At 48.9% G+C, this 24905-nt stretch overlaps 1 protein-coding gene across 1 annotated transcript in view; it reads right to left on the minus strand.

Annotated features, from left to right (window-relative positions):
* Positions 1-3722: 3722 nt before the first annotated feature.
* Positions 3723-24905, minus strand: part of LOC122394351 (uridine-cytidine kinase 2-A-like) — a 60223-nt gene continuing 39040 nt past the window's right edge. Inside the window, exons 2-3 of the mRNA XM_043391187.1 lie at positions 17838-17886; positions 3723-3950 (exon numbers count right to left, since the gene is read on the minus strand). Coding sequence (XP_043247122.1) covers positions 3841-3950; positions 17838-17886 — 159 coding nt within the window. The 3' untranslated portion in view covers positions 3723-3840. The remainder of the gene's footprint in view (positions 3951-17837; positions 17887-24905) is intronic.

Below are 24905 nucleotides of genomic sequence, written 5' to 3' on the forward strand. Positions count from 1 at the left end.
ATTACGAGGGCAACATGTTTAGGTGGTTCTGCAATTCGTTTGGACGTGTCCGATTTGATCACATTTCACGCTAATTGGCCGCCCGTCCTTGGTCTATGGGTACCACGATGTACCGCGTGGTACCTGCCTTGCATTTGTGACCGACTGTGGCGGTCGGATAATATCTAGCATGTTGCCAGATGGCCTGGGTTGATGGGCATTGAGGCTGGGCAGCCATTACGAAACACGTTAGTCAAAACACTATAGGTTACCCAACACACAAATCAACAAATACAATTTAACAAATGCAAAGTTGCAACACAAGACAATAAAGAGATGTGATCGAATTAGTTTTACGGAAAATAGGAAAGAAAACCGACTGACTGATGACTGACGAGTAGTAGTAGAAGATGACGTACCGTTAATGTTGATGAAGAATGAAGAAGAAGAATTTGAAGAAGAAGCTTGTAGTCCCGACGTATCCGGGTCTCACGGCGCCAATTTGTAACCTTTGGCTCGTGATAGTAAAAATAAAACCTGAATTCTCGCGTTGTGTTTTATAAAAGAAGACGTTCCTTTCGGCTTTTATTGACTTTAGCCAAAGGAGGTTAGTCAAAGTGTGGCCGCAAGCGACAAGGCCCAGCAGTCGAATGTTCGGGGGCTCTGCCCGCTCCGGCCCGGCCACGGCTCGGCCGGCACACAATGTTACACGTCACACATGTACAGCCCTCTGCAGACTGCGTGGTAGGTATTCTTTTTTCGACAAAACCGAGAATAACGCGAATACTATGCTATCGGCCACTCGGAAATCGTAACAGCAAGAAACGCGATACTCCGCAGCTTAGATTGGCATCATCACCGTATGCATTTTCCATCCAGTTTGGCAACAAAGCCCAAAAGTTTATATTTGCCCCTAAAACGAACTTTTACATTTTGTTGCCACACAAAGCGTGTACTTTGTTTAGTGATAGGCCCAATCGAAGGAGTGGAGCATGATGCATCTATTTGCAGTGAGTTTTGACCGACTGATAATATGGCTTTTGAATTATTATCAGTTTTGTCGGAAAAAGAATGCCTACCACGCAGTCTGCCGAGGGCTGTACGTCATATCCCGGGGCCAATCAGGAAAGGATTGCCATATTAGGAATTAAAGCTGGGCGGTCGGCAAGGAGGCTAATTGAGAGGACAGGGAAGTTACTTCGTTACAGGGTGACCTGAAGCCATCAGAAAATACAGTCATTGCCATGGACGACGAAAGTTATTTTCCGTTTCATTGCCCGGAAGTCCAAGCAAATAGAGGTAATACGGAAAACAAAGAAAATACCGCACCAGAAGTCAGATATCAACGCAAGGAGAAGTACCCAAAGAAGGTGATGGTTTGGGTGGTCATTTCCACGGCTGGGATCAGCCAAAGTTTCATGGCATACAAGAGTGCCATGAATGGTGAGACACACCGAAAGCAGTGCCTTCCTCGGTTAAAGGCCTTCGTTGAGAAACACCATGCTAAAGAAAACGTGATCTTTTGGCCAGATCTGGCCTCATACCATTACGAAAAGTCCGTCCTGGAAGAGCTGGAGAGGCTTCATATAAAGGTCGTTAAAGGTAGTGTGCCACCTTCCAATGATTTCCCGTTTTATTTTTCCTAGGATAAGAAGCTTCTGTTTTTACCTAATATCGCAAAAATCGAAAATGGGCCTGGAATAGTCCCTTTTTTGCCTAAAAGTTTATCGGTTTTTCGATATGTATAACAACTGTAGTGGGCTGACCTGCAAACAGGCGTCGGCAACAATCGCGAATGCGGCGCACATGTGACAATAAGCAAAGGTCATTATAGAGTTACAATGTACGGGAATGAGTTTTCAGCTGTCTAATCGTAGACAACGCAATGTCGAACTTAAACTGTAAGCCTGTATTGGTATTGTTTCTTTAATTTGGCTGTCGAACATTAATTAATGGTTTGAAATATGATTTTATGTAAAATAATTGATATGAAACAGCCGTCTCTTAAGTTATGACCCCATTTCACCACACGCAAATGGAAGAAATGACAATGATCAGCTGACGCATTTTTCTTGGCCGAAGTCAGAGCGCGCGGCCCGACGCACCACGCGTATTTGGAAATTCCGACCTCGACGAGCATCAGAAGCCACCTAACAGGCGTGTTCGAAACCGCAGGAGATGATGATGAACGGGTTTATCGAAACTTGATTGGATGAGCCTATCGGTAATAGCGATTTTAGTGTGTGCATTTTTTGTTCATAGTGGTGTGAAATGTGGTTGGGGTACGACCGACAACCCGTCGGGGCGAATTTCGCACTGGGGTACTCAAAATTTGAAGAATTTAAGGCGTTTCCATTAGTTTTGAAGGTATGGATGAGTTCTAAAAATCCGGTTCTCCTTATCCGGGTCATTAACTCCATATGGTCCAAGAAAGCTGGCACACTACCTTTAAACGAGACGAGAACCCACCTGCAGTGCCTCAACTCCGACCAATAGAAAAGTTCTGGGCTTCGCTGAAGGCATCAGTATACAAGGATGGCTGGCAGGCAGAAAATGAACAGGAACTCCAGTCACGAATAGTCAAAAAGCTGAAGGAAGTTCCCGCGGAAGTGTGCCAGAGGCTGATGGCACAGGTGAAGAGTGAAGACAAACGTCCGCCGTGTGTCTGACGAAGGCCACCAGGCGCTCCTGCGGCTCTAGGTCTAGTAGAGGACAGTGCACCGAGTGTGTTGGTGTGATCTTCATATATCTGAGTTGCTCAGTATGCAAAATACAAGCTCCTGCATTTTGTGTCAATTTTTAGTTGTGGACCTTTATTGAAACACGAGCGCCAGCTGCGCCGCGCTTGAGCGCAGCCATATCCTGGGATAAATTTTGGTATATAGTTGTGAGCTCCCGATTCTAGCTGTTTTTCTAGATGATATAGTATACTTCTAGTATATACTAGGAAAAAACTTTGGAGTACCCGACTCTTTAGTGCCCTGAGTAATATAAAATCTGGCCTGCCAAACATATGGCCAGTCAGGCCCAAACCAAAGCGGGATGACAATAGCAGATGTCAAAGCGATACTGTATCAGCAGAAACCATTCAGATGGCAAGGAAAATGCCGTGTGTTGATGTTTAGATGTATAAAGGAAACAAGAAGGAAAGAAGTCCGGAAAAGGGAGGAAAGATCCTTTATCCCTGCCTCAATGTTGAGGGGGCGCCGCCCCCTCGGCTCTCAAGTTGGGGGGGGGGGGGCAAGCGCCCCCGTTGCCCCCCCCCCCCCCCCTGTTTCCGGGTCTATGCCTCGGCAACAGTTAAAAACAAAGCTTCTCCCAAATTTGTCGACACTTTATCCAGGGGTGGACAATTGTGCTGAGTTGGGGTAGACCGAGTCTTCCCAATTCCACGCTGGCTGCGCCGGCTTCGCTTTGGAGCCGCACCAGACAGCAGAGGTCAAGGTCACCGCCAGGGCGGCGGAGGATTTGCTGCGCCCGTGCAACCCCAACTCGGCATAGTTATTTCTCCACCCCTGACTTTGTCCCATCGTACGGACATTGGGTGCCTGCTGCCACCAGTGACGTCATAGCATGTTGATATTTCAAGACACAATTTCCGGGTACTTACCGTGCACGATTTGAAATATAATATTTTTTTCGGTAAGAAACTCTTGGCCAGACGATGAAGCTGCCAAAACTCACGTGAGAGCTTCGATAATGAACTTGGAGCCAGCGTCCTTTTGAAGAAAAAAAAAACGAACTACAGTCCCGCTCACATGGTATGCTATTTGTAAGTTACTAAGGTACTGCCGTCGATTTGCCTAGTCACTAGCACCAACATGTTTTCGGTGGTAGGGCGGTGCCGTCGGCCGCCGCCGCTCAGTGAGGCGTGGCGAACAGCAGACTGGCGGCCGGCGCCGCGGCGGCCCGCTCCGGCGAGACCGACCCCAGTCGGTCACGGATGTTCTCCACGATCAGGCTCATCGCAACTGCAACAGGACAAACGGTCAGACGGCTGTGAGCAGCTGGACAAACGGTCAGACGGCTGTGAGCAGCTGGACAAACGGTCAGACGGCTGTGAGCAGCTGGACAAACGGTCAGACGGCTGTGAGCAGCTGGACAAACGGTCAGACGGCTGTGAGCAGCTGGACAAACGGTCAGACGGCTGTGAGCAGCTGGACAAACGGTCAGACGGCTGTGAGCAGCCGGCTGGGCCAACTGGTGCACGGCCAATCCTTCAGCCGGCCGAGCCAGCAGGCGCCCTGCGCGGCTCGTCTTTGTTGGCCGATTCATCCCCGCTCATATCATTAACCCGCGCCGGGCCGGTGCTCTGAAATTCCGCGCCGGGCTGGGGGGTGTCTGAACACCCCCTTCTTCTAACTCGGCTCCTGAGCCACGTAGCGACACGCGGTAAGCGGCAATCGAAAGAACGCCCAAAATAAGGACGAAAACACTTCGGTAATTTTTTGGGTCAGGTCAAAGGTCAGGTCAGCAGAGGTCACCAAAGGTAACATTTTGGAAAACTGCCGACAGCTATCTCGGGAACCGATAGAGCTCATGGTGTGTCAAAAGTGGAAATAGCCGCCCGGCTTTAGTTCGCCAGCCTTGTCAATAGATGGCAGTACCACAATATGGGCAGCGGATCGTGCAATTGACGTCAAATTTTCGTTATCTGCTAAGAATTGAATGGCGGATCTTTTCATGCAAGAATCAAGTAAATCGGTCCACAACTTTTCTAGCAACAGAGATATGAAGTCAAACACCCTGCCAGAGCGGCGGCGCGGCGGCCGGCGGCAGCCGTTACGCGCCGCCTGGGAGACTGGCGGCGCTGAACGGTTCCGAATTGGCACTGCACTAAAACCTGTTAACTGCTTGGAATAGTTATTATAGCAAAATTTTCATTCAAGTGAGGAATAACCAAGGGCAGGAAGGATGTATGCTTGTGTGCGTACTATGTAAGCCAAGAACCTGCATTAGCAGATACTCGCTAATATTAGATCCAGCCAAGTCCAAACGCATTCCAGGTGATGTGTTTCTGATGGGTCAACAATATTTATCGTTCGAGGGCGGATACAGTTTTAACAATACAAAAAATATTTTTGCACAGCTCTATTCCTTTAATAATTCTCTTCAACGCCTCATTCCTAGTTAAGCGAATTAGCCCACCCTGGTTGAATAAATAAGGCGATTTCGCCACAAGGGCGCGGAAAACCGACCGAAAACGGCCTCGCTCAACGTTAATTTGGGCATGCAGACTCTTAAAAACTCGCATTGGGCGGGTAGGGTTTCCCAGGTATTGGCTCCAAAACACCGTATTCGGCTCCCGAATACGTCCAAGTGACCCGCCACGTTCCTAGTTAAGCTCTAATTAGATCAAGTGACTCATAGGGAGCGAAAAAGCGACAAAAAGCATGAATTTTCCTATGGCGGCTGGCTGCCGGGTTGCCAGACGGCGCACCGGCTATTTCCACTTTTGACACACCATGTATAGCGCCGCGGAAAAGCGCATTCGATAGCCCTTTTACAGACCTTTCTGAGTTATGTTCTCAGATTTGACCTCAGGCCAACGGTTTAGCCTCCAGAGGGCAAAAACTCCAAAAATAGCCGTTTTTACGAAAAACGTTTTTTCGGCAATAACTTTTGACTCGAGAGAGCCATGACATTACTTTTGCCAGCATCGTGTTCCTCTCGTCGAGACGCGTCGAATGAACTATAATTTGACATTGAAAGGTCAACTTGTAAATTTGACCTCAGGTCAAGTTTATGACCTGACCGGGAAAGGTCATGTTGCATATCAGTCGATCCGCAACGTCGAGCCGAACACATCTAAGGCGTTTTCAGCGCTCTAGCACGCCTCTGTGGCAGAAGTTATTAGCGAAAAACTGTTAGATTCTGTTCGTGACCTGAGATGACCTCGGGGACATACCGAGGGGTCACAGTTGCCATTTTCCGGTTCAGTGTGTCAATCTTACCTACGTCTCGATGCTTGAGAGTGTCTAGAATAGCGTTCGTGCAAAACAGACGCTTTTTAATTTTCTCCCATTGACTTATAATGGAGACTGGAGAGGCCGTAAAATTGACCTGACCTTAGGTCACCGATATCAAAATTCCGAGATAAACATTTTGTAGATAATGTTGCCCTTATCAATCGCTAAAAGTTTCAAGGCAATCGATCAATCGGTGTAGCTATGACGAGCATTCTTATTTTTTCTGAGGTGAGGTCACTTGGCGTGACCTGGTGACCTGACCTAAGGCGACCTGGGTCTGAAATTTTCACAACATGTGCGGAAAAGATGCACAAACAGGTGTGCTAAAAACGGCGGCGCGGAGGCGCCGCCGTTTTTGAGATATCTGCGGAAAACTGCAGGGGCGGGGGGTGTTCAAACACGCCCCCCGGCCCGGCGCGAGTTAAAGTGGTGTCACGTGGTCGGCTGCGCCCGCCGTCCCGCCGACCGCAGCGCACAGCCAGCTGACAAACGCTCCCAGATGGCGGCCGGCTTATTGTATCGTGCAGCGCCCGCCGCGGCGCACACACCCAGCGACGCCGGTGGGCGCACCTCGCTCCGCCCGCAGTGCAAAAGGAGGGGCATAAACTTCTCTGTCGGTGGGGATAGAGGGCAGCAGGGAGCGGGAAAGAAAGGGTTACGTCGGCACCGACGATTGGCTGTTTTGCCCCGGGCTTTCCTTGCGCAGCCGCCAGCCGGCGCCACCGTCGGAAGGCCGGCCATGCTGATTGACAGAGGCGTCGCCAGGTGAGAAGCAATGGAGAGTCGTTCAGTCGACGCTGGACCAGAGGGTGTAGCGCTCTTATAGTAGGTGAATACCATCGCTGAAAGTTTTGCAACAAGCGGCAGGTGCTCCGAAGGACGTATTCTAATGAACAAACGAATAGGAAATTAATATTCAGCTCCTAAAACTAACCCAAAAATATGTAATTAAAAAGTCAGCCCAGATGGGCAACGATCAATGCACTTGACCTGACCCTGTATGTGACCTTGATACCTGCCGTAGTCCAAGGCACAAACATAACGTTCTAGGTTGGCACGTTTCTATTCACAAAAAGTCTGGTAGTGGTAGCGCATGATGTACATACGTCGGACCGCCATTTAGGTCTGTGATGGTCTCTATAGAGGTCAGAGGCCAAGGTTCTTTTGGGAGTTTGCAGATCCTTGTCTACAAGTGCCAGGGTTCTGTTATGGACACGATGTGGAGTTTATTAAGGTAATAAGTGAATGAGGACTTAACTCTACAAGAAATCGTTTTTGTCGAACGATTTCTTGTGGAATAAAGTCCTCATTTACTTATTACAGTGCCAGAGCTAGTACGTAGGGTGAATGAAAAGTTTTGAGCCTATAGTCAAAATTGATGTGAAAATGATCAATAACATGTCAAAAAATTGTATTGGTTCTTTAGTTTACCAAAGAGAAACAAAAGAGAAGAGAAGAGTTCTCTCTCTCTCAAAACAAAAGAGTTTTGAGCCTAACATAGCTGCAGGTGACGCAGATTAATGAAACTTTGGTCACATATTTTGCCAGTATTTAATGTGAAAGTTTGAATGTGCTATCGTCAGTAATACAGAAACACTGCCCAATTGATCATTACTTATTGAATGACCTAATTACGGAGCGAGCGAAGCCAGCGGAGTCTTTCCCATATATGGGAAGGACTCCGCTATATATCCGCTATATACCGGGTGGCCCAGAAAAAACGTTCCCAACTTTAAATCAATATTTCTCAGAAAGTGATAAAGATACAACACTGAAACTTCGAATAGTTAATGCGGCACACATTTTCAGTAAATGGTGTGATTTTCATGGTGTTCGGTAAATTACTTTTTAAACGGTTCGTGTTTCAAGCATGCCATGTAAAAATTACTTTTTCGCTCCGATGTTACTCAAAAATGTGAGTGAACAGGTCACTTTCACCCCTCGGCACCACGGCCTAGAGCCATGGCTGCTACTGGCAGCTAGTCTCATTGATGGTTCGGGTCTCAGGATGACACATTCCATCAGGCAACCACGATGGCTCTGTGCCAGTGGCATCGGAAGAAGTTTCCAGTTTTCTAACCATCTTGTGGCTCAAATGCTTTCCTGGCGGACATTCTTGGGAAAAGGTAGCTTTTCAACCAGTTTTCTTTTTTTGTCATCTGCTGGCAATGTTGTTTTTCATAAAATGTTATGTGGTCTTCTGGCACAGGAACTAGTCTGTTTTAGTTTGTTTTCCTTATCCGGTCGATTTACTGTTTGATCTACTGAAAGGAGGGTAATCAGCAGTAATCCATGCACCGTGCCACGAATCATGATTTGGTGTTAAAACGAATGGCATCCATGAGCACCATTTTGGCTCAGTATTTGAATATTTGGCACATAAGTGAGACACAAATATTTAAGATAAGAACATACGTGTTGGTTTCATTCACATGCTCTATTTTTCTATTCTTTTTTTTATAACATGGGGCGTCTAACCCAATCATCACTATCGTTTGACATCGACAAAAAAAGCAAAAACGTCTTGCTTAATTCAACTCAAGATTGCCAGCTTGAAAATGATGGTATAGTGTTATAATTTAGAATACCAATGCGCAAAGAAATGACGCAAACTTGCTGAAAATTTTGTCTCGTTATTTGCACTCGAATTTGATATATAGGCCTCCAAAGTTCGGAACGTTTTTTCTGGGCCACCCGGTATAACGGTTTCTTTCGCATATATGGGAAAGAAACCGTTATATATAACGGTAAAAGATCAGTATGAGCGGCCCGGCCTGGCCCGACCCGACGTGTAACGCTTTTGAGAACCTTATAACTCAGCAGCCGCTGAGCCGATTTACTTGCGGTATTTTTTGTAGGGTAACTTGATTCCTTCCACCAAGTATTATGCTATTTTTGATGCATGTGGGTGGCCTCTTGTGCACGGGCCAAGAGGAAAACGGAGAGGTGTCAGTTTCGTAACAATTGCAATATCTCGGTAGGTACTGGGCCTATTGCGCTGAAACTTTGCATGTAGCTAGGCACCCACTAGGCAATGCAGTTCCATGTCCCACAGTAGGGGTGTTGCTACACGTGCGCACGTGCACGGGTCGATTCCAGATCCTGAGAACGGCTGGACCGATTGTGCTCAAATTTGGGAGCCGGTTAGGGACCATGGTCCCTGAACAAGAAAACAAGTTCAGTTCACTTCAAACAAAGTTCACTTTCACTTGTTCACTGAAAACAAGTTGAAAGAACGTTATGCAAAAGCATCTTAAAATATTCCACACTTAGGTTTTTTGGGTATTAGGGTAAACTGGCTTAGAGGCGAAGTAGAACGTCTGGTTCATGAAAAACACACACAGTGTTTCACATAGACCGAAGACACGTGCTGCTTCTTCGCGTGCAGTCTTAGTGGCCCCAGGGGGCTTCAACTCGACCAACACCGGTTCTTCTTCGTTCTCCCTAGTCACGTGATATTACGTCACACCAAGCGCGCGAAAGATAAACCCTTTGAAGGTTTTGCACGAACTAGCATCGGGTTTAAGAAGAAGGGGTTGTGGTTTAATCAGTGTAATGGCTTTCATCAAGACCACGCCCGCGGTACCACGTTCTAGCGTCCACCGGAAGCGATCGCCATTTTTCGATCGCGTTGGATCACGCTTTGTGCAGTGACGAGCGGCTGGTGCAAGATTGGGTGAATGGCAAGTAATCGAATATTGAAGAACTGAAATAAGATTAATTTTTGGCTTGTCAAGTGTTGTGTATTATCTATATTACTTGTGATTGACAATAATAAGCAATATCACAACGCTCTTCAAATGCATGGATGAATGCATTGGATGAAGACAATTCATATGCAAGACCAATCAATGCAGTAAGTATTTATATGTTGTATAAATGCCCCATAGCTTAAATTATGCATGTGGTATTTAGACAAATCTTCCAAATGAAGATAATTCAGGAATAGAATCAGCTTGCCATTTTGGGGTCAATTGATTTAGGTAGGTATAAATTTGGCTGATTTTGATAAACATATGTTCTTGCTGATTAGTGCAATATTTTATCTAGCTGCACTTTATATGTCAAGTGCATTATTTTATTTTCGGAGTAGGCTCATGGTTTCTGAAGTCAATCTAAGTTTCTTTACTTCCTGTCTGTTGAATAACGCATCCGCCCGACTCTTCATTCCAGGGGACGAGGCCATCTCCGCTCTGGTTGAGGCCCTGGAGTCTGAGGAGAGCGTCCTGGCGCGCGGAGACGTCGACATCGTCGAAAACGCTGGCCTGAAGCTGGTGGTGGAAGGAGAAACTGTATGTGATTTGGGAGAATGCGATATCGCCACCCGGCTGCTGACATGGGCGATAGCGCTATACATACTGTGTTTGGGAAAACATCCACTTGCTAAAGCTAAAAATGTGTTCATATTTGGCTCTGGAGTTCTTTGGCTTGGATGTGTAAGGCAACTGACACGGCCGAATGGAAAGCGTTCCTGCAGGCTGATTGCGGGCTGATCGCATGGGCTGAATGCGGGCTGGTTGCGGGCTGATCGCATGGGCTGGTTGCGGGCTGGTTGTTCCTGACTGGAGACTTGCAGGCTGATTGCTCAGAGTAAAGAGGAAGGTAATACATTTTAAAGTGTATCAAGTACTGTGTTTGCGCAGCAGATGTGACGGCGCAGGTCGATAGCCATGCATGGGAGGTTCAATAAACGAATGAACGGGGATTTTGCGGTATTGCAATAGAACTGAAAGGGTTCTACAACCGATATTCAGAACACAGGGTGGTTTCCCTATAAACCTCAGGGACTTCTTCACAGACCCTTTGGGGTTCTTATCTAGGTGCTAAGAACGCTCTTATTATAAACCCTAAACCTCATAAGAGTCTTTGGAAGAATCGTGTGGATTCTTTTGATGAGAATGCAAAGCCGTCTACGTGAAGAGCCATGGGGGTTCTGAAAAACGGTGGCATAACATTTTACCCCACAGGGGTCTAAATACCACTGTACGTTCTAAACGTTCTTCCAAAGTGTTTTCAGTGCAGTTAGTAGGGTGCCGTGCAAATGTCAGCTGGGACCCATTTTGCACGTGCGCACGTGCAGGATGCCGCTTCCACATCTTGAGAACGGCTGGCCCGATTTTGCTTTAATTTGGCACATTGCTAGAGACCGGTTAGTAGGGTTCCGAGCACAAGTCAGTTAGAGGTAGCCCCTCACAATTTCGCACGTGCAAGGCTCACCCTCTCGCTCGCACCGTTTGTCGCCCTATAAGGCGTTTTACTGGTAATAAATTTATCGTAACCGAATCGATCTCACCCGACCCATGTTACAAATACAGGGCCCGGCAAAAGTTTTGTCCTGTTCCTATGACAACAGTTAGCCGGTTCCCAATCTAAGGCATAACGGGGGTTTTGGCATGAGGTCAAGGTCAGATCAGGTCTGACCAGGTGAAAACGCTCGCCCGTAAACGGTGTTTTGCCACCTTCGCCCATGCAGGGGGGGGGGGGGGTGCGCGACCCCCCCTGGCGTTTGAAAACGGAGCGTCGTAGAGCTTAGCGGAAAAACCAACGGATTGCTTTCAACGAGATCTCGCGATTGGTGGTATATTTTGTGCTCATAGGTCAATATTTGATCTACTTATGACCGGTCAAAGGTCAAATTTTCGGAAAAATCTAACTTTTTCAGATTTCCGCGCCGATTGCGGCAAAACGGTAAGAGATATCGACTTGAAACCTTCACTATTGTGATCCTTGATCAATTCTCTATCGTTTGGTGTGTATTCCGATGTCATAACTCTAAAAATGATGCGTTGGGAGCATCGGAAGTCTGCAAGGTCATTTGTGCATTGGGTCACGTCAGGCGTGTGACGTCACTGACCCAAAATGAACTACAAGAAACAACCGACGATGCCTGAAATGGATAGCAAATTCGAATTCAGGGCATCATAATACCCCGAAAAGGCATACAAGTGCAAGAAGTCATTACAGGTCAACCGAGGTCACTGACCTTACCTTGACCTTTAGTAACCTTCAAAATGTCAACGGACATTGTGCCAATGTCAAATCAGCCAGTTGTGATTCTAAAACAATCCATCAGTGTGTCAGGTCAGTCGGCATTTATACCAATGTGAAGCAATCTCCAATTTAGCGTAAATCTGGCCGGAGGTTGTTCCCTTTATGACGTCATAACTCCGTGACCTGACATGACCTTGACAAAAAAACAAAAGTTGCGCAAAGGATGCCCCAGAGGGTACTGAAAATTTGAGTAGGCTATCTGAAACGGTTCGGCGTGTAGCTAAGAAAACCTCAGGGGGGGGGGGGTTGCACCAACCCCCCCCCCTACATGGGCGAGGGTTAATTGCGCATGCAGGCTGCACCCCTGTATTGCACGGTCCTTGGCCCCAAGACTGAAGTCCTGAACGGATCTCGGGCCATGGGTCTCCGAACTACGGCCAGTTTCACACAGATAGTCCACCCGAACGACAGCTTCGCAGAATGAGTCAGAAATTTCTGCCTCGGGGGCCGAACCAGACATTCGTTATCCTCCAGACCGAACTGACACCGCATGACATTGCTGATCAGTTGGGACATCTGCCTGCATAGTCCGGCGATGGTGGGATAAGCATACGGCTACTGGCAGTGATGCTGATCGGTCCCAGGTCGGACGTTCGCCCAGCATTTCGAGTAACAGTTTTTTTTTTTGCCAATAACTCGCGATTGGAAAGAGATAGAACGCTGGGGATGGTCTCATTGTGTTTGTCTTGTTGAGACGCATCGACTGATATGCAACATGACCTTTTCCGGTCACGTCATGACCTTGACCTGGGGTCAAATTTTCAAGTTGACCTTTCAAGGTCAAATTATAGTTCATTCGACGCGTCTCGGCGAGAGGAACACGATTCTGGCAATAGAAATGTCGTAGCTTTTTGCAGTCGAAAGTTATTGTCGAAAAACACTTTTCGTAAAAACAGCTATTTTTGGAGTTTTTGCCCTCTGGAGGCTAAACCGTTGACCTTAGGTCAATTTTGATAATGACCTTATCAAAAGAAGAGTTCAAAGCTATCGATTGCTCTTCCAAGCGTTTTTCTAGCTACCATAGTTCCTGAGATAACGGCACGTTTTCTGAAAAATATAATGATAATTGGCAAAATTTGACCTTTGATGACCTCTGGTGACCCCAATATTGCTCTAAGATGAAAAATGACTGAAATACTTTCAAACGTACGGATTGAGAGCTATCGACTGCTCTTTACCGCGTCTTTCTAGCCCTCTTAGCTTTTGAGTTAGAGGTGGGTGGTAACATATGCCCCCCCCCCCACTAGGGCGAAGTTGGCTGAGACCGCCACTGGGGCGCGGGTTAACTAGTGGTCAGCTTACAAGTTCATTGCTCGCACGGAGTGGAAAATAATGATGGAAGGTCATTTTCGAAAATCGAAGGTGCTTGAAGAAATGCTGGAAGGAGAGGCAGAGAGGGTAGGCTCATTGGACTCAAGATTTTAAATATGTCACTGTTTTCACACATTCAGCTACATTTGACATTTCAAGGCGCCAGCTACTGATACCACTACTACTTTTGGGTGGAACTTACTTGAGCTGTGCGGAATAGGGAAGGTGCATTGACATTGCTAAGACTAAAATGGCAAGATTTTCAAGATAAATGACAATAACTTAAAAAAAAAGAAATTGAATAGCATGAAAGAAATGTATAAAGGCTTGTTTTTGAAGCAAAACATGCAAAGTTTGCATGGTTGCGAACCCGAACAAACTTGCTGTCATAAGATTGTGCCACTGAACCCAGCAAGTCATGCAGCATGCTGCCAATATTGAAGGAAAAGAAAATAATAGTAATGTTGTAAAATGCAAATGAATCCATAACTGTTGTGTGTGCACTGTGCTGATATTGAATGCATGTGTATCTTGCATGCATGAGTCATGCAGGGATCATGTTAAAACTGGCTGTTAGTATTGTGAGTTTAGTTTTGCAAAATTGTGGAGGCACCAGGCAAATTGCGGCCGAAATGTTACTTGTTCACCTCAGCGCTGAAATTTCTGCACAAAGAGGATCATGGGCCGAAGTTGCAAAAACGGTGGTGAATCCACCGTCGTCCGACGGTTTCGATGACGCCAATCATCGGCGAGTGTTGCTGTGATGGCCGACCTGACTGAGCGCACAGCGGCAGCCGCCGTCGCCAATAACGACAGTGAGGACACCTCCGAGTCGGACGGAGACGCCGCCGCTGACGACTTCACCGTGCTGGACGAGGTGGAGCGCTCGAGCCGACGGGCCGTGCACCGCGTGCGCTGCCCGACTGGCTGGCGCACCCGCAGCCGATTGGCGACCGGCGGCCGGCGCCGGCCAATCTGCCAGCGCTCTGCCGTGAGCTGCGCGCCCGGCTGGCCGCCGAGGGCATCGAACGGTTGTTCCTGGTGCAGGTGACCGTGCTGCCCGAGCTGCTGGCGGCCGCAGAGTTGCCGCTGCCACCAGCCGACCTCTACGTCTCGGCGCCGGCCGGCCGCGGTAAGACACTGCCGTTCGTGCTGCCGCTGGTGCAGGCGCGGCGCCGCGGTGCGCCGGCCGCCGGGTGCGCGCGCTAGCTGTGCTACCCACACAGGCGCTGCCCGCTCAGGTGCCCGCCGTGTTCCGCCAGTACGACGCCGACACGCCGCTCTGCGTCAGGCTGCTGGGTGGAGACACAGTGGCACGAGGGGGCACCAACTGGTGGCGGTGGGGCCGCGCGGCCCACTCTCCCTGGCTGATCGTGGTGAGCGCTCCCGGCTAGCTGATGGATCACATTACCAGCGCCGAGGGCTTCTCGCTGGCGCACCTGCGCTACCTGGTGATCGACGAAGCCGACCGGGTGATCGAGCTGGCCGAGACGGGCTGGCTGAAAGCGGTGGAGCGGCTGCATCGCCGGCCGGCTGACGGCCGCCGCCGTCTGCGCGCCCCACCTGCCGCTGCAGAAGCTGTCGTTCTTGGCCCGGGTCACGGGACCCGGAGAAGCTGGAGCGACTGTCGCTGTTCTTGTCGCGGCTGCTGGTGGCCGGCCCGGCGGCCGCCGCCGCACTGCCCGGTCAGTTCGTCGGCAGGTTCACCACGCCGGCCGAGCTGAGCGAGTCGTTCAGCGTGGTGGCGCCGCAGCCGCTGAAGCCGCTGCTGATGCACCACCTGCTCCGACAGCCCGACTGGCGGCGCACGCTCGTGTTGGTCAACTCGAAGGAGGCGGCGCACCGGCTAGAGCTACCGCTGTCGGTGCTGGGCGCGCGCGAGGCTGAGTTCCCTGGGGCAGTGCCGGCGGGCCAGCGGCGGCGCGCGCTAGCTGAGATGGCCGCGCTGGTGTGCTCGAGGCTATGGCGCGCGGTATTGACGTGGACGCCGTGGACGCGGTCGTGTCGTACGACATCCCGGCGCTGTTGAAGACACACTGCGTGCGTCGGACGGCGCGCGTCAGCCGGGCCGGCCAGGCGGTCACGCTAATGTTTGAGCGGCAGCGCAGCCATTTCCAGCGGCTGATGGCGCAGGCGGGCAAGGCGGACGGCCGGGTGCGGGAGACGCCGTGTTCTTTTCACCTTTTTATGCTCATCGCTCATGATTTATTTACATTTTAGAAATATTACAATGAATAAGTGTTTACCTTGTTATCAGCCTAAAAAAGTTAAAGTAAGTAAGGCGTTTTAGTTGCATAATGTATATTTGTTCATGAACACGGATTTAACGTGTCCTAACTCCCAAATACTTCGATATTAGACCCGAGTTTTGCAAACCAGTCGAAAGGCTTAGAACGATCATTTGGGGCGTAGCCAGACGGCTCGGCTGGGCGTGGAAGCCGGCGAAAAGGTGGTCACCTCGCGATCATCATGTAGAGCGGTCTCCGTCGGACGATTGTGTCCGCGCGCAACGAATGATCTCGGCACACGCGGAGGAGTTCGACTCTCCACTGAGCGGTACTGGGCGCAGTCGAACGACGGTCGACGAAGCTAGCGCAGGTATTGTTACGAGCCGGACCAGTGTAGCGAGGCCGGAGCTTATGTTGTTTGCTGTGTGGCGTTCCTTCGTCTCGACCGGGCCCGGCAAACGGGGCCTGCATATCGGCTGAAACCACCTAGCCGGGCAGCATGACCTCCACCGCGCCGAACTGGGGCGAACGACCGCCCTCAGCCCTGCAATGACCGCGGTGCTGTTAATCTAGGTAGGTATCTTCCTAAGGTAAGACACTCGCCTTGGCACAAGGCTTTATATAGGCCTTGGCGAGTTCTTAGCCCTCTTAGTCCTAGAAGTAGGTGCTAATGCAGTGCGCGCGAAGCCGCCTCGCAGCACCGCAGTTCATTCGCTCGGCAGCGGAACTGTCCGTCCAGCTTCAGGTGGCGCCTCTGGGAACAATGTTTGCCGCTTCTTCCCCACTCTTTGACATCTAGGAAAGAGGTGCGACTCCCGGATCCGCCGGGAGCGGGTCCCATCTATTATAGTCCCCACCTCATATAAGGTGGGAGTGGGGGTCCATACATTGCGTGCACGTTCGACACGATGATTTTCTACAAGGTGCGACTAAAAGCAGACAAAAAGGTAAATTGCAAGTTGAAGGTATTGTAAAAATGAAATATAATAGGCTGACAGGAAAAAAAGATCCACTTAAACGCACGCTTCCTATCGTCATCATCATAAATGACATTGGTTTACAATTTAGTGGTCTTGTATTGGCAAGTTTATAATGATCTATTTTGTGGTTACAACTCTTAAAAATATATATATATAATGTTTTCCAATAATAATATTTCTAAATATATGTGATAGTTGCATTGAAAAACACGCTTATATTTAATTAAAAAATGTTTTAAATAATTTATCAATCTCCTTGACCATTATCGATATTAAAATATCAGCTGACTGCCGGCCCCAAATATTTCCGGCCGAAGTCGGCTGGAATTTTTTGTTGGTGAAACTCGTGGCTGTGTGGCGGCTATTTTTTCGGCTGGATATTTTATTTCGGCGGCCGGCTGAAATTTTTTGGTAAAACTGGCCTCTGGTCGCGAAATTTTGTCGTGATCAAAACTTTGAACATTTCAAAGTTTTTGCCCCAACATTGCACGAAGTCACGACGAGTTAACGCACACTTCACGTCAGTTCACGACTAGTTTGCGCACGGGCACGATTCGATTCGTGCCAATGCGTGCCACAAAATCGTGCAAGTGTCAGGGCCCTTTTACACAAGGGTCTGATACTGGTTACAGAAGTTTTCCGCCATGTTAGTACGAAAAATCTCTGGGGGGATATTCGCCCCCCCCCCGCGGAACGCGGCTTAAGCTAACACACCGCCCCCCCCCCCCACCCGTAAGGGTCTACAGGGGCCCCTTTGCCAATTTGCCCCCCCCCCGCCAGGTTTATGGCCGCCCCTGGTGGCGCCCACTTACGCACCATTGCGCCCCTCGGAACCACTATGGGCGCCCTTTCAGGGCTGTGCAACCTCAATAAAAAACACAATAATCCACCCCTGGGTCAGGTTAGATCATGTTTTGTTTAATCGAGATTTTGATAAGACTAATAGCGGGAAGTCTCGTAAATATCTCAAAAACTGCAGAATCAGGTGACGTTTCGTGAGTCGCCGGCATCAAGGCAGTATATGTGGCAGCACCTGCGACGCCTGCTATAATAGGTCGAAGAGTTAACGGCGTGGTTGTTTATGCTGTCCGGTGGTGTTTTAGCTTCAGTTTTCTGGTGTTTCAGGGTACGCTGTTGCAGTTAACTGTGCGTAACTATTAGATAAGTGCATTTTAGTAATTTATGATACTTATCAGCTCCAACTGACCACAATGGAAACGTTAAGTTACGTCAGCCTCTCCGACCTTTTTGTGAACTGTGAAGAACATGACCTAGGTATAGGGACGGAATGTGGTCGGGCCGCGTCGCCGTCCACTCACCCGTATTGTCAGCACCACGCGGAATGATGACGTCAGCAAACTTCTTGGTCTGCGAAGGGGAAAGAATAAGGTGGTGTCAGAGTGGGCTGCGACAAGCCGCGCCGGCCGGGACATCGCGGCAACTCGCAGGCATCAACTAGCATCCACAACAGTCGGCTAACTCTTTACTCTTATGCTCTCACAAAGTCGACATTGATATCATGGTGTGTCAAAAGTGGGAATAGCCGGTCGCCATCTGGCAGCCCGGCAGCCCGCCGCCGTAGGGAAATTCATGCTTTTTGTCACTTTTTCGCTCCTTATGAGTCACTTGATCTAATTAGAGCTTAACAAGGAACGAGGCGGATCACTTGGACGTATTCGGGAGCCGAATACGTTGTTTTGGAGCCAATACCTGGGAAACTCTATCCGCCCAATGCGAGTTTTTAACCCTCGCCCCGTTGGGGGGGGCAATTTGCCCCCCCCCCCTGTGGTTTTTTTCTGAATAGCAAGAAAACGGCGGCGCGCAGCGCCGCCAAATTTTCAGTACCTTCCCGGGCATCAATTTGACACCTTCACACGAAATTTCAAGTCTTAGGTCACCTAAGGTCAGGAGTTATTGAGGTCAAACTGAGGTCATGTTCGGGCGAAAATGAGCAAAAAACATGCAATCTTGAAACGCTCACCAAATCTACAGTTACCAAGCAATTTCAAAGTTTTTTTTTATATGGTCATGCAGACAAAAAGCGGCGCTACAAAACTGCTAACTCGGATTTTCAAAATTTTGGGTTTTTGACCCAAAACAAAATTAAAAAAATGATTTAAAACTAAAAAAAAATCCAAAAGATTTCCGGAGTTCGAAAAAACCGGAATATATGTGATAGTCCCTGCGCTGTTCTATATACATACAAACTTCAGATCGATATCTCGTTTTTTGTTCAAGTTATAGCGAAAAAAAACTGTTCAAAAATGATGACGTCAAATTTTGAACTTAATGTTTAGCGATTCTAGACCACGTAGGGCAAAACAAAGACCACCATTGAACTCCCCGTGACGAGCTGCATCGAATCGATACCCGTTTTATGCAAAAATATCAACGTTGAAATTTGACCTAATTTGAACTGACCTTCACCTGACCTTCACCAGAACATAATCTTAACTGGCCCCAAAGGCTGCCTGACCCACATAATCGTATTTGGCATATAAAATGGACCATAATACATGCATCACATATTTTCTCCGCCAAGTCGGGACCATCAGCCGCCGCGGCGCCAGCGTGGAATGTCGGCCCTTGTCACGGATCGATGACGCGGCATTCAACTTGACGCTCTCCATGAGTGACTGGTCCGGCGTGTACCGTGCCGACTCTCCCGACACCAAGTGGGCTGCATTTCTCGCGGTGTTTGCACCACTACTGGACAGTGCGGCGCCCCGCCGGCGCGTGCGGCTTCCACCGCCGAGCGCGCCACGTATCACGGACGCCACTCGGGAACTGCTAGCGCGGCACCGCGCCCTACTCAGCCCGGCGGCCGGCAGCCGTGCCGAGTATAAAGCGGTGAACAGACAGTGCCGTGCTGCTATCAGGCACGATCACGCTAATTACTATGCTGACCAGCTGTGCGAAGCAGGACCGGCGAAGATGTGGACAATGTTGCGACCTGTTATCGGAACGGGTAGAGGAGCCGCTACGGCCACACCGGCTTGCACGCCGGACGTGCTCAACATGTGGGTGTGGGCCCCAGTACGGTAGCCAGTGTCCCTGTCCCTCAGACGGCCCTGCCAGTCAGGATCCCTCGAGTGATCACGTGTGCATTCCGACTGCAGTCTATCACATACGAATACTTGTACCGCCTCATCCGTGATATGAAAAATTCGTCTTTCGTAGGGCTTGATGACGTCAGTGTCAACATGTTCAAAAAATTCTTTCATGGACTAGGACACCTGCTGTTAGATACCATTAACTGTTCACTGGAAACCGGCTTAGTACCAGCGAGCTGGAAACATGCTTTGGTCACTGCCATTCCGAAGGGTGCTGACAGCTCACAGCCGTCAAACACCAGGCCCATCTCCATGTTGCCCAGTGTCATGAAAGTTGTCGAGCACGTGGTGCAGTGTCAGGTGACCGAGTATTTCAACCAGCACCAGCTGTTCACTGACGCGCAGCACGGCTACCGGCGCGGCCGCTCCACCGAGACGGCGCTGACAGTAATCACGGACAAAGTATATAGGGCCATGGACAACGGAGAAGTGTCAATTCTTGTACTCATCGATCTTTCAAAACGTTTTGACGTCATTAGCCACGATAAGATACTCAACAAGCTACATTTGTACAACATCGACACAACCTGGTTTCGGCATTATCTCCAGGGGCATTCCCAACAAGTCAAAGTGCGGAACAGCGACGGCTCTTTTAGTCTCTCACAGTCATTACCGATCACGACAGGCGTATTCCAAGGCGGTTCGCTCAGTTGTCTCTTGTTTTCAATTTTTGCGAACGATCTGTGCTTGTACATGAGTGACGTTACTATAGTACAATACGCTGATGACACTCAGCTGCTGATATCTGGAAGGAAGGACGATCTGACTTCTCTGATCTCGAGAATGGAGGAGGCACTGTCTGACCTGTTTACGTGGTTTTGCACGAATATGACATGAAAGTGAATGCATCCAAATCGCAGATGATTGTACTCGGTACGCGCCAGATGCTGAGAGGCCTGCAGCCCATCAGCATTAGGTTTGCCGGTGCTACTGTTTGTGAGTCGGCGACCGTCAGAAACCTGGGACTTGTGATGGACAAACACCTGTCATACCATGAACATGTCACACACGTAGTGTCCAAGTGCACAGGATCACTACTCGCACTCAGTCACGCCAGACATGTGCTGCCGCCCAACTCGCTCAAACCGATTGTCATCTCACTTGTCGTGTTCGTGGTGCGCTATTGCATAGCCATCTACGGGACATGCGGCACCACTGAGCTCAGCCGTATACAGAAAGTACTCAATTTTTGTGCGCGCGTTATTAGTGGTCGCCGAAAGTACAGCCATGTGACCGACATACTTCGCGATCTGAACTGGCTAAGCGCAGCAAATCTGGCCATGTACCATCGGATATGTAGCGTGCATAGAGTGATAGTGTCTAGTCAGCCAACCAGTGTCGCTTGTACGCTCGAGACCCTCGACCATGGTCACGGCACTCGTCATTCTGGTCGTTTGTGACTACCACGCGTTCGAACAGAGGCAGGCCGCAGACAGCTGGTGCACAGCGGTGTCAACTCGTACAACGATTTTATCGCAACGTATGACGGGCGGACTCGTTTAAAGACGGCAGTGACTCGTTATTTACTGCATGATCAGCGATAGACTGGACTGTTTTATGCATGTATGAGTGTGTGTTTACTTCATCCGTCCATCTTTTTATCTGCTGACATGCGTTAGTGAAAAGCCGCGTGCGCGGAATTAACGTGAATACATGAATTGAATTGAATTGAATTCATATTGTGACCCTCAGTGACCTGACCTGGTATCAGTGACCTCAAATAGCAAAATATGTGTTTGAAGAACATTTCCCCATCGATGATTTTCAATGAAATGTATCTTACTCGATTTTACAACGCATTTCTTGAAATGTCTGTAAACGGTGAAAATTCGACCTTTGAACTGACCTGTGACGTCATCAGTTTGACCTAGGTCAATGAAATTAGGTCACAAGGTAGTAGTTCCCTGATGGGGCTATCCAACACCGTTTGCCGCTTGTCGCTAGGTTGCGTGGTTCTCGAGATCTTAGGTGGGGCCAAATGCCCCCCCCCCCCCCTCCAACAGGGTGCGTTGCTCGGCGAGCCCAACGGGACGCGGGTTAAGAGTCTACATGCCCAAATTAATACATACTTTACGGTGCGTTCACTGGAGATTAGCCGTGCGTTAATTCGAAGGTAGCCGTGCACCAATTTAAATTGGTGCACGCGCGTGCATTGATGAATTTCTCGACTGAAGTTTTTCGGAAGGGTCATTGACTTTATTCTAAGAATTCCCACAAAAGGCCCATTTAGTGTCATGCATGAAGTTTACTTTAATTTAAATTCGCACCGTTAAGCATGTATTAATTAGTTTAACACATGGTTTCTGTGCATAACCGGTTTTCACGCACTCGTGGATGGAATGGAGCACTTGTGCGTTAATGCACTCGTTTCAGTGCTCCAATCCATCCACGTCGTGCGTTAAAACCATTTACACACGGGAAACCATGTGTTAATATACTCGTATATTAACGTTGAGCCCGGCATTTTCCGTCGGTTTTCGCGACCTGTTGGCGAAATCGCCTTGTTTATTCAACCAGGGTGGACTAATTCGCTTAACTAGGAATAAGGCGTTGTAAGGAATTATTCAACGAATTGAGCTGTGCAAAAATGTTTTTTTGTATTGTTACAATTGTATCCGCCCTCGAACGATAAATATTGTTAAAGGGACTATCCCACCTTCTAAAATGTTGTTAAAACCAGTGAAATTGTGCCCGACTTTATAGATTGGATGACCAGGAACACGGTTCTGGCATTTATTTTTCATTAAACATCTTAGGCTTCCCATATTCCAAACACAAACTTTCAAATATGTGACGTCACAGCCCAAAATTACCTCCTTCCCCAGGCCACATTACTGTCATAAAGCTGATTCTTTTTACTCTGTAGGCACCACAACAAAGTTCAGACCAAGTTTTAAGCGATTTTTCAACGAACAAACCCATTTAAATCAGAATGACTAAACGAGGTGACGTCACACTAACGGTCGCTCCATGTTGAAGATAGGGCCTTGCACAAGGCACATTTTCAAATGAAGGGAACGAATTTCTTCAACACCAAGAGGCCGCGGGGGTTGCAACCTAGATAGATAGTGGTTTCTGAACATCGCCGCAAACTTGGCTATCTCAACTCAAACCCCATGTTAAAGGTGGGATAGTCCCTTTAAAGCATCAGAAACACATCCCGTGGCATGCGTTTGGACTTGGCTGGATCTAATATTGGCGAGTATCTGCTAACGCAGCTTCTTGGCTTGCACAATATGCACACAAACATACATGCTTCCTACCCTTGGATTATTCCTCACTCGAATGAAAATTTTGCTATAATAACTATTCCAAGCAGTTGAGCAGCAGTTGAGCAGTTTTTTCTACTGCAATTGCAAACAGATTAAAATCAGTATTAAGTTCATTGATATCTCCCTCGCAGACGGCTTATACCCCGGGTAGATTTATAGGCGAGAATAGCAGGTTGATGTATGACGTCATAGAGCACGTGAACAATGTGGGATCGTCTGGCTGTGCAATGGCTATTGACTTCGAAGCTGCCTTTGACACAGTTTCCTGGCAGTTTTTGCTAGAAGCGCTTCATTATTATAACTTTGGACCATTTAACGTAAAAATGGTAAAAACGTTTTATTTGAATTCAAACAACCATGCTCGTATCCTGCTTGACGGAAAATTAGGCGATAAAATTGATATGGAAAGAGGCATAAGGCAGGGTGACCCGATATCAGGCTACCTTTTTAACTTAGTTGTCGAGCCCCTAACTAGCCAAATGATAAAATCGGAGATCATAAAAGGAATTGCATTAGGACGATTCTAATACACAAGGCTGGTTAATTAAAGTCTAGCGGCTATTTCCACTTCTGACACACCATGTTCACAAAATTCGTCTTTGCTAAACTTAGCCTTACCAGTCTTTTATTAGTTCCATGGTTGGATAAAACTATGGTCGAATAGCTAATGACGTACAGCATGTCTAAAAAATGTCCCCTCGCCACTAGCGGCACTGAAGTTGCGAGCCGGTAGTAGGCTGAATCCGCACCGAGACCACGCATTCCCATGCGCTGGGCGAGAGCTACGCAGTGGCTGATAGTAGCGTAAGCCCGAACCCTCGTGACACGACCTCGGAAAGGAGGGAGGGGACTGGGAGTAAGCGGGGATCGCATGGTGCGACTGCGCTCCCCCGCCCGCCAGGGAGGGGTGCGCCGCGCGGTAGACTGGGGGCTGTCGCGGCCATAGGGCAGGGGTCACATAGGGCGCTCCCCCGCCCGCCAGGGAGGGGTGCGCCGCGCGGTAGACTGGGGGCTGTCGCGGCCATAGGGCAGAGGTCACACACCAAGCCAACGAGTGCCGATGAGGGTTCGTAGGGACAGTGAAGTTTCGTGTGGTATGTGAGTCTTGCAATGCACGGGCGCCACGTTTAGCGATGTGTCTGAGCCAAAGGAGAGCACTGAAGAAAGACACCTGGTCAGTGGCGTAGCCAGAAAACAGCAAAAGGGGGGGGGGGCATGGTGCTCGAAGGGGCGGCTTTTTCCCTTGAGAGGGGCGCCATTGTGAGCTAGTGACAGGGGCGTCAGTGTAAAATGTAACGTCATATATTCATGCATGATTTACTAGATGTTGCAAAATACGAGTATCAGTAAGTATTGGAGTTGTAGCGTGAAACTATCAGCTCTAATTTGGACGCTCTTGGGTTTTGGGAACTTGTATTGAACTCTCAGATCTTAAGTTATTAAATGGATCATTAGTACTTTTATATTTATTGTTCATGTCGAAGCAAGTGTTTTCCCTAGTAATGGTTACTTTTAGTAATGTGTTTGGTTAGTAATGATTTTCTGCGAAAGGCAACGCTGAACGTCTGGGAGATCTTCCTGTTGTGGCGATGTGCGAGCCGGTTGTTCGCCATTGCGGTTGCGTTTTCGTTCGGTATTGCGCCGACATTGCGTTGGGCGGCCAAAGCGTGGACCGGACAACTGTGAACTGGCTGCGAGCGGAATGTGGTGGGCAGTCCGGGGCGGTGATCCTGTGGCCGGGCTTTGCTGTGGCCGGTGACTGGTGGCCGGCGTGGCGTCGCGCCGAGTTCGGCAGCGGGCTGGTGGCGGCGGGCCAGCGGCACGGGCTGTGAGAGCCAATCGTTCGGTGAGCGGCTTACTGGAGCCGGGGCCGTGCTGGAGAGTGAGCTCGGCTGGATGGGAGCTCTGGTCGACGTGCTTTTGAAGCTCTGGTCGTCTGGTCGATTTTTTGTGTAGATACTGGACACGTCAGAACTCGCCTGGTTTCCAATACATCTGAGTG

The sequence above is a fragment of the Amphibalanus amphitrite genome, unplaced genomic scaffold (assembly GCF_019059575.1).
Source record: "Amphibalanus amphitrite isolate SeventyFive unplaced genomic scaffold, NRLGWU_Aamphi_draft 000586F_arrow, whole genome shotgun sequence".
NCBI classification, from domain to species: domain Eukaryota; kingdom Metazoa; phylum Arthropoda; class Thecostraca; order Balanomorpha; family Balanidae; genus Amphibalanus; species Amphibalanus amphitrite.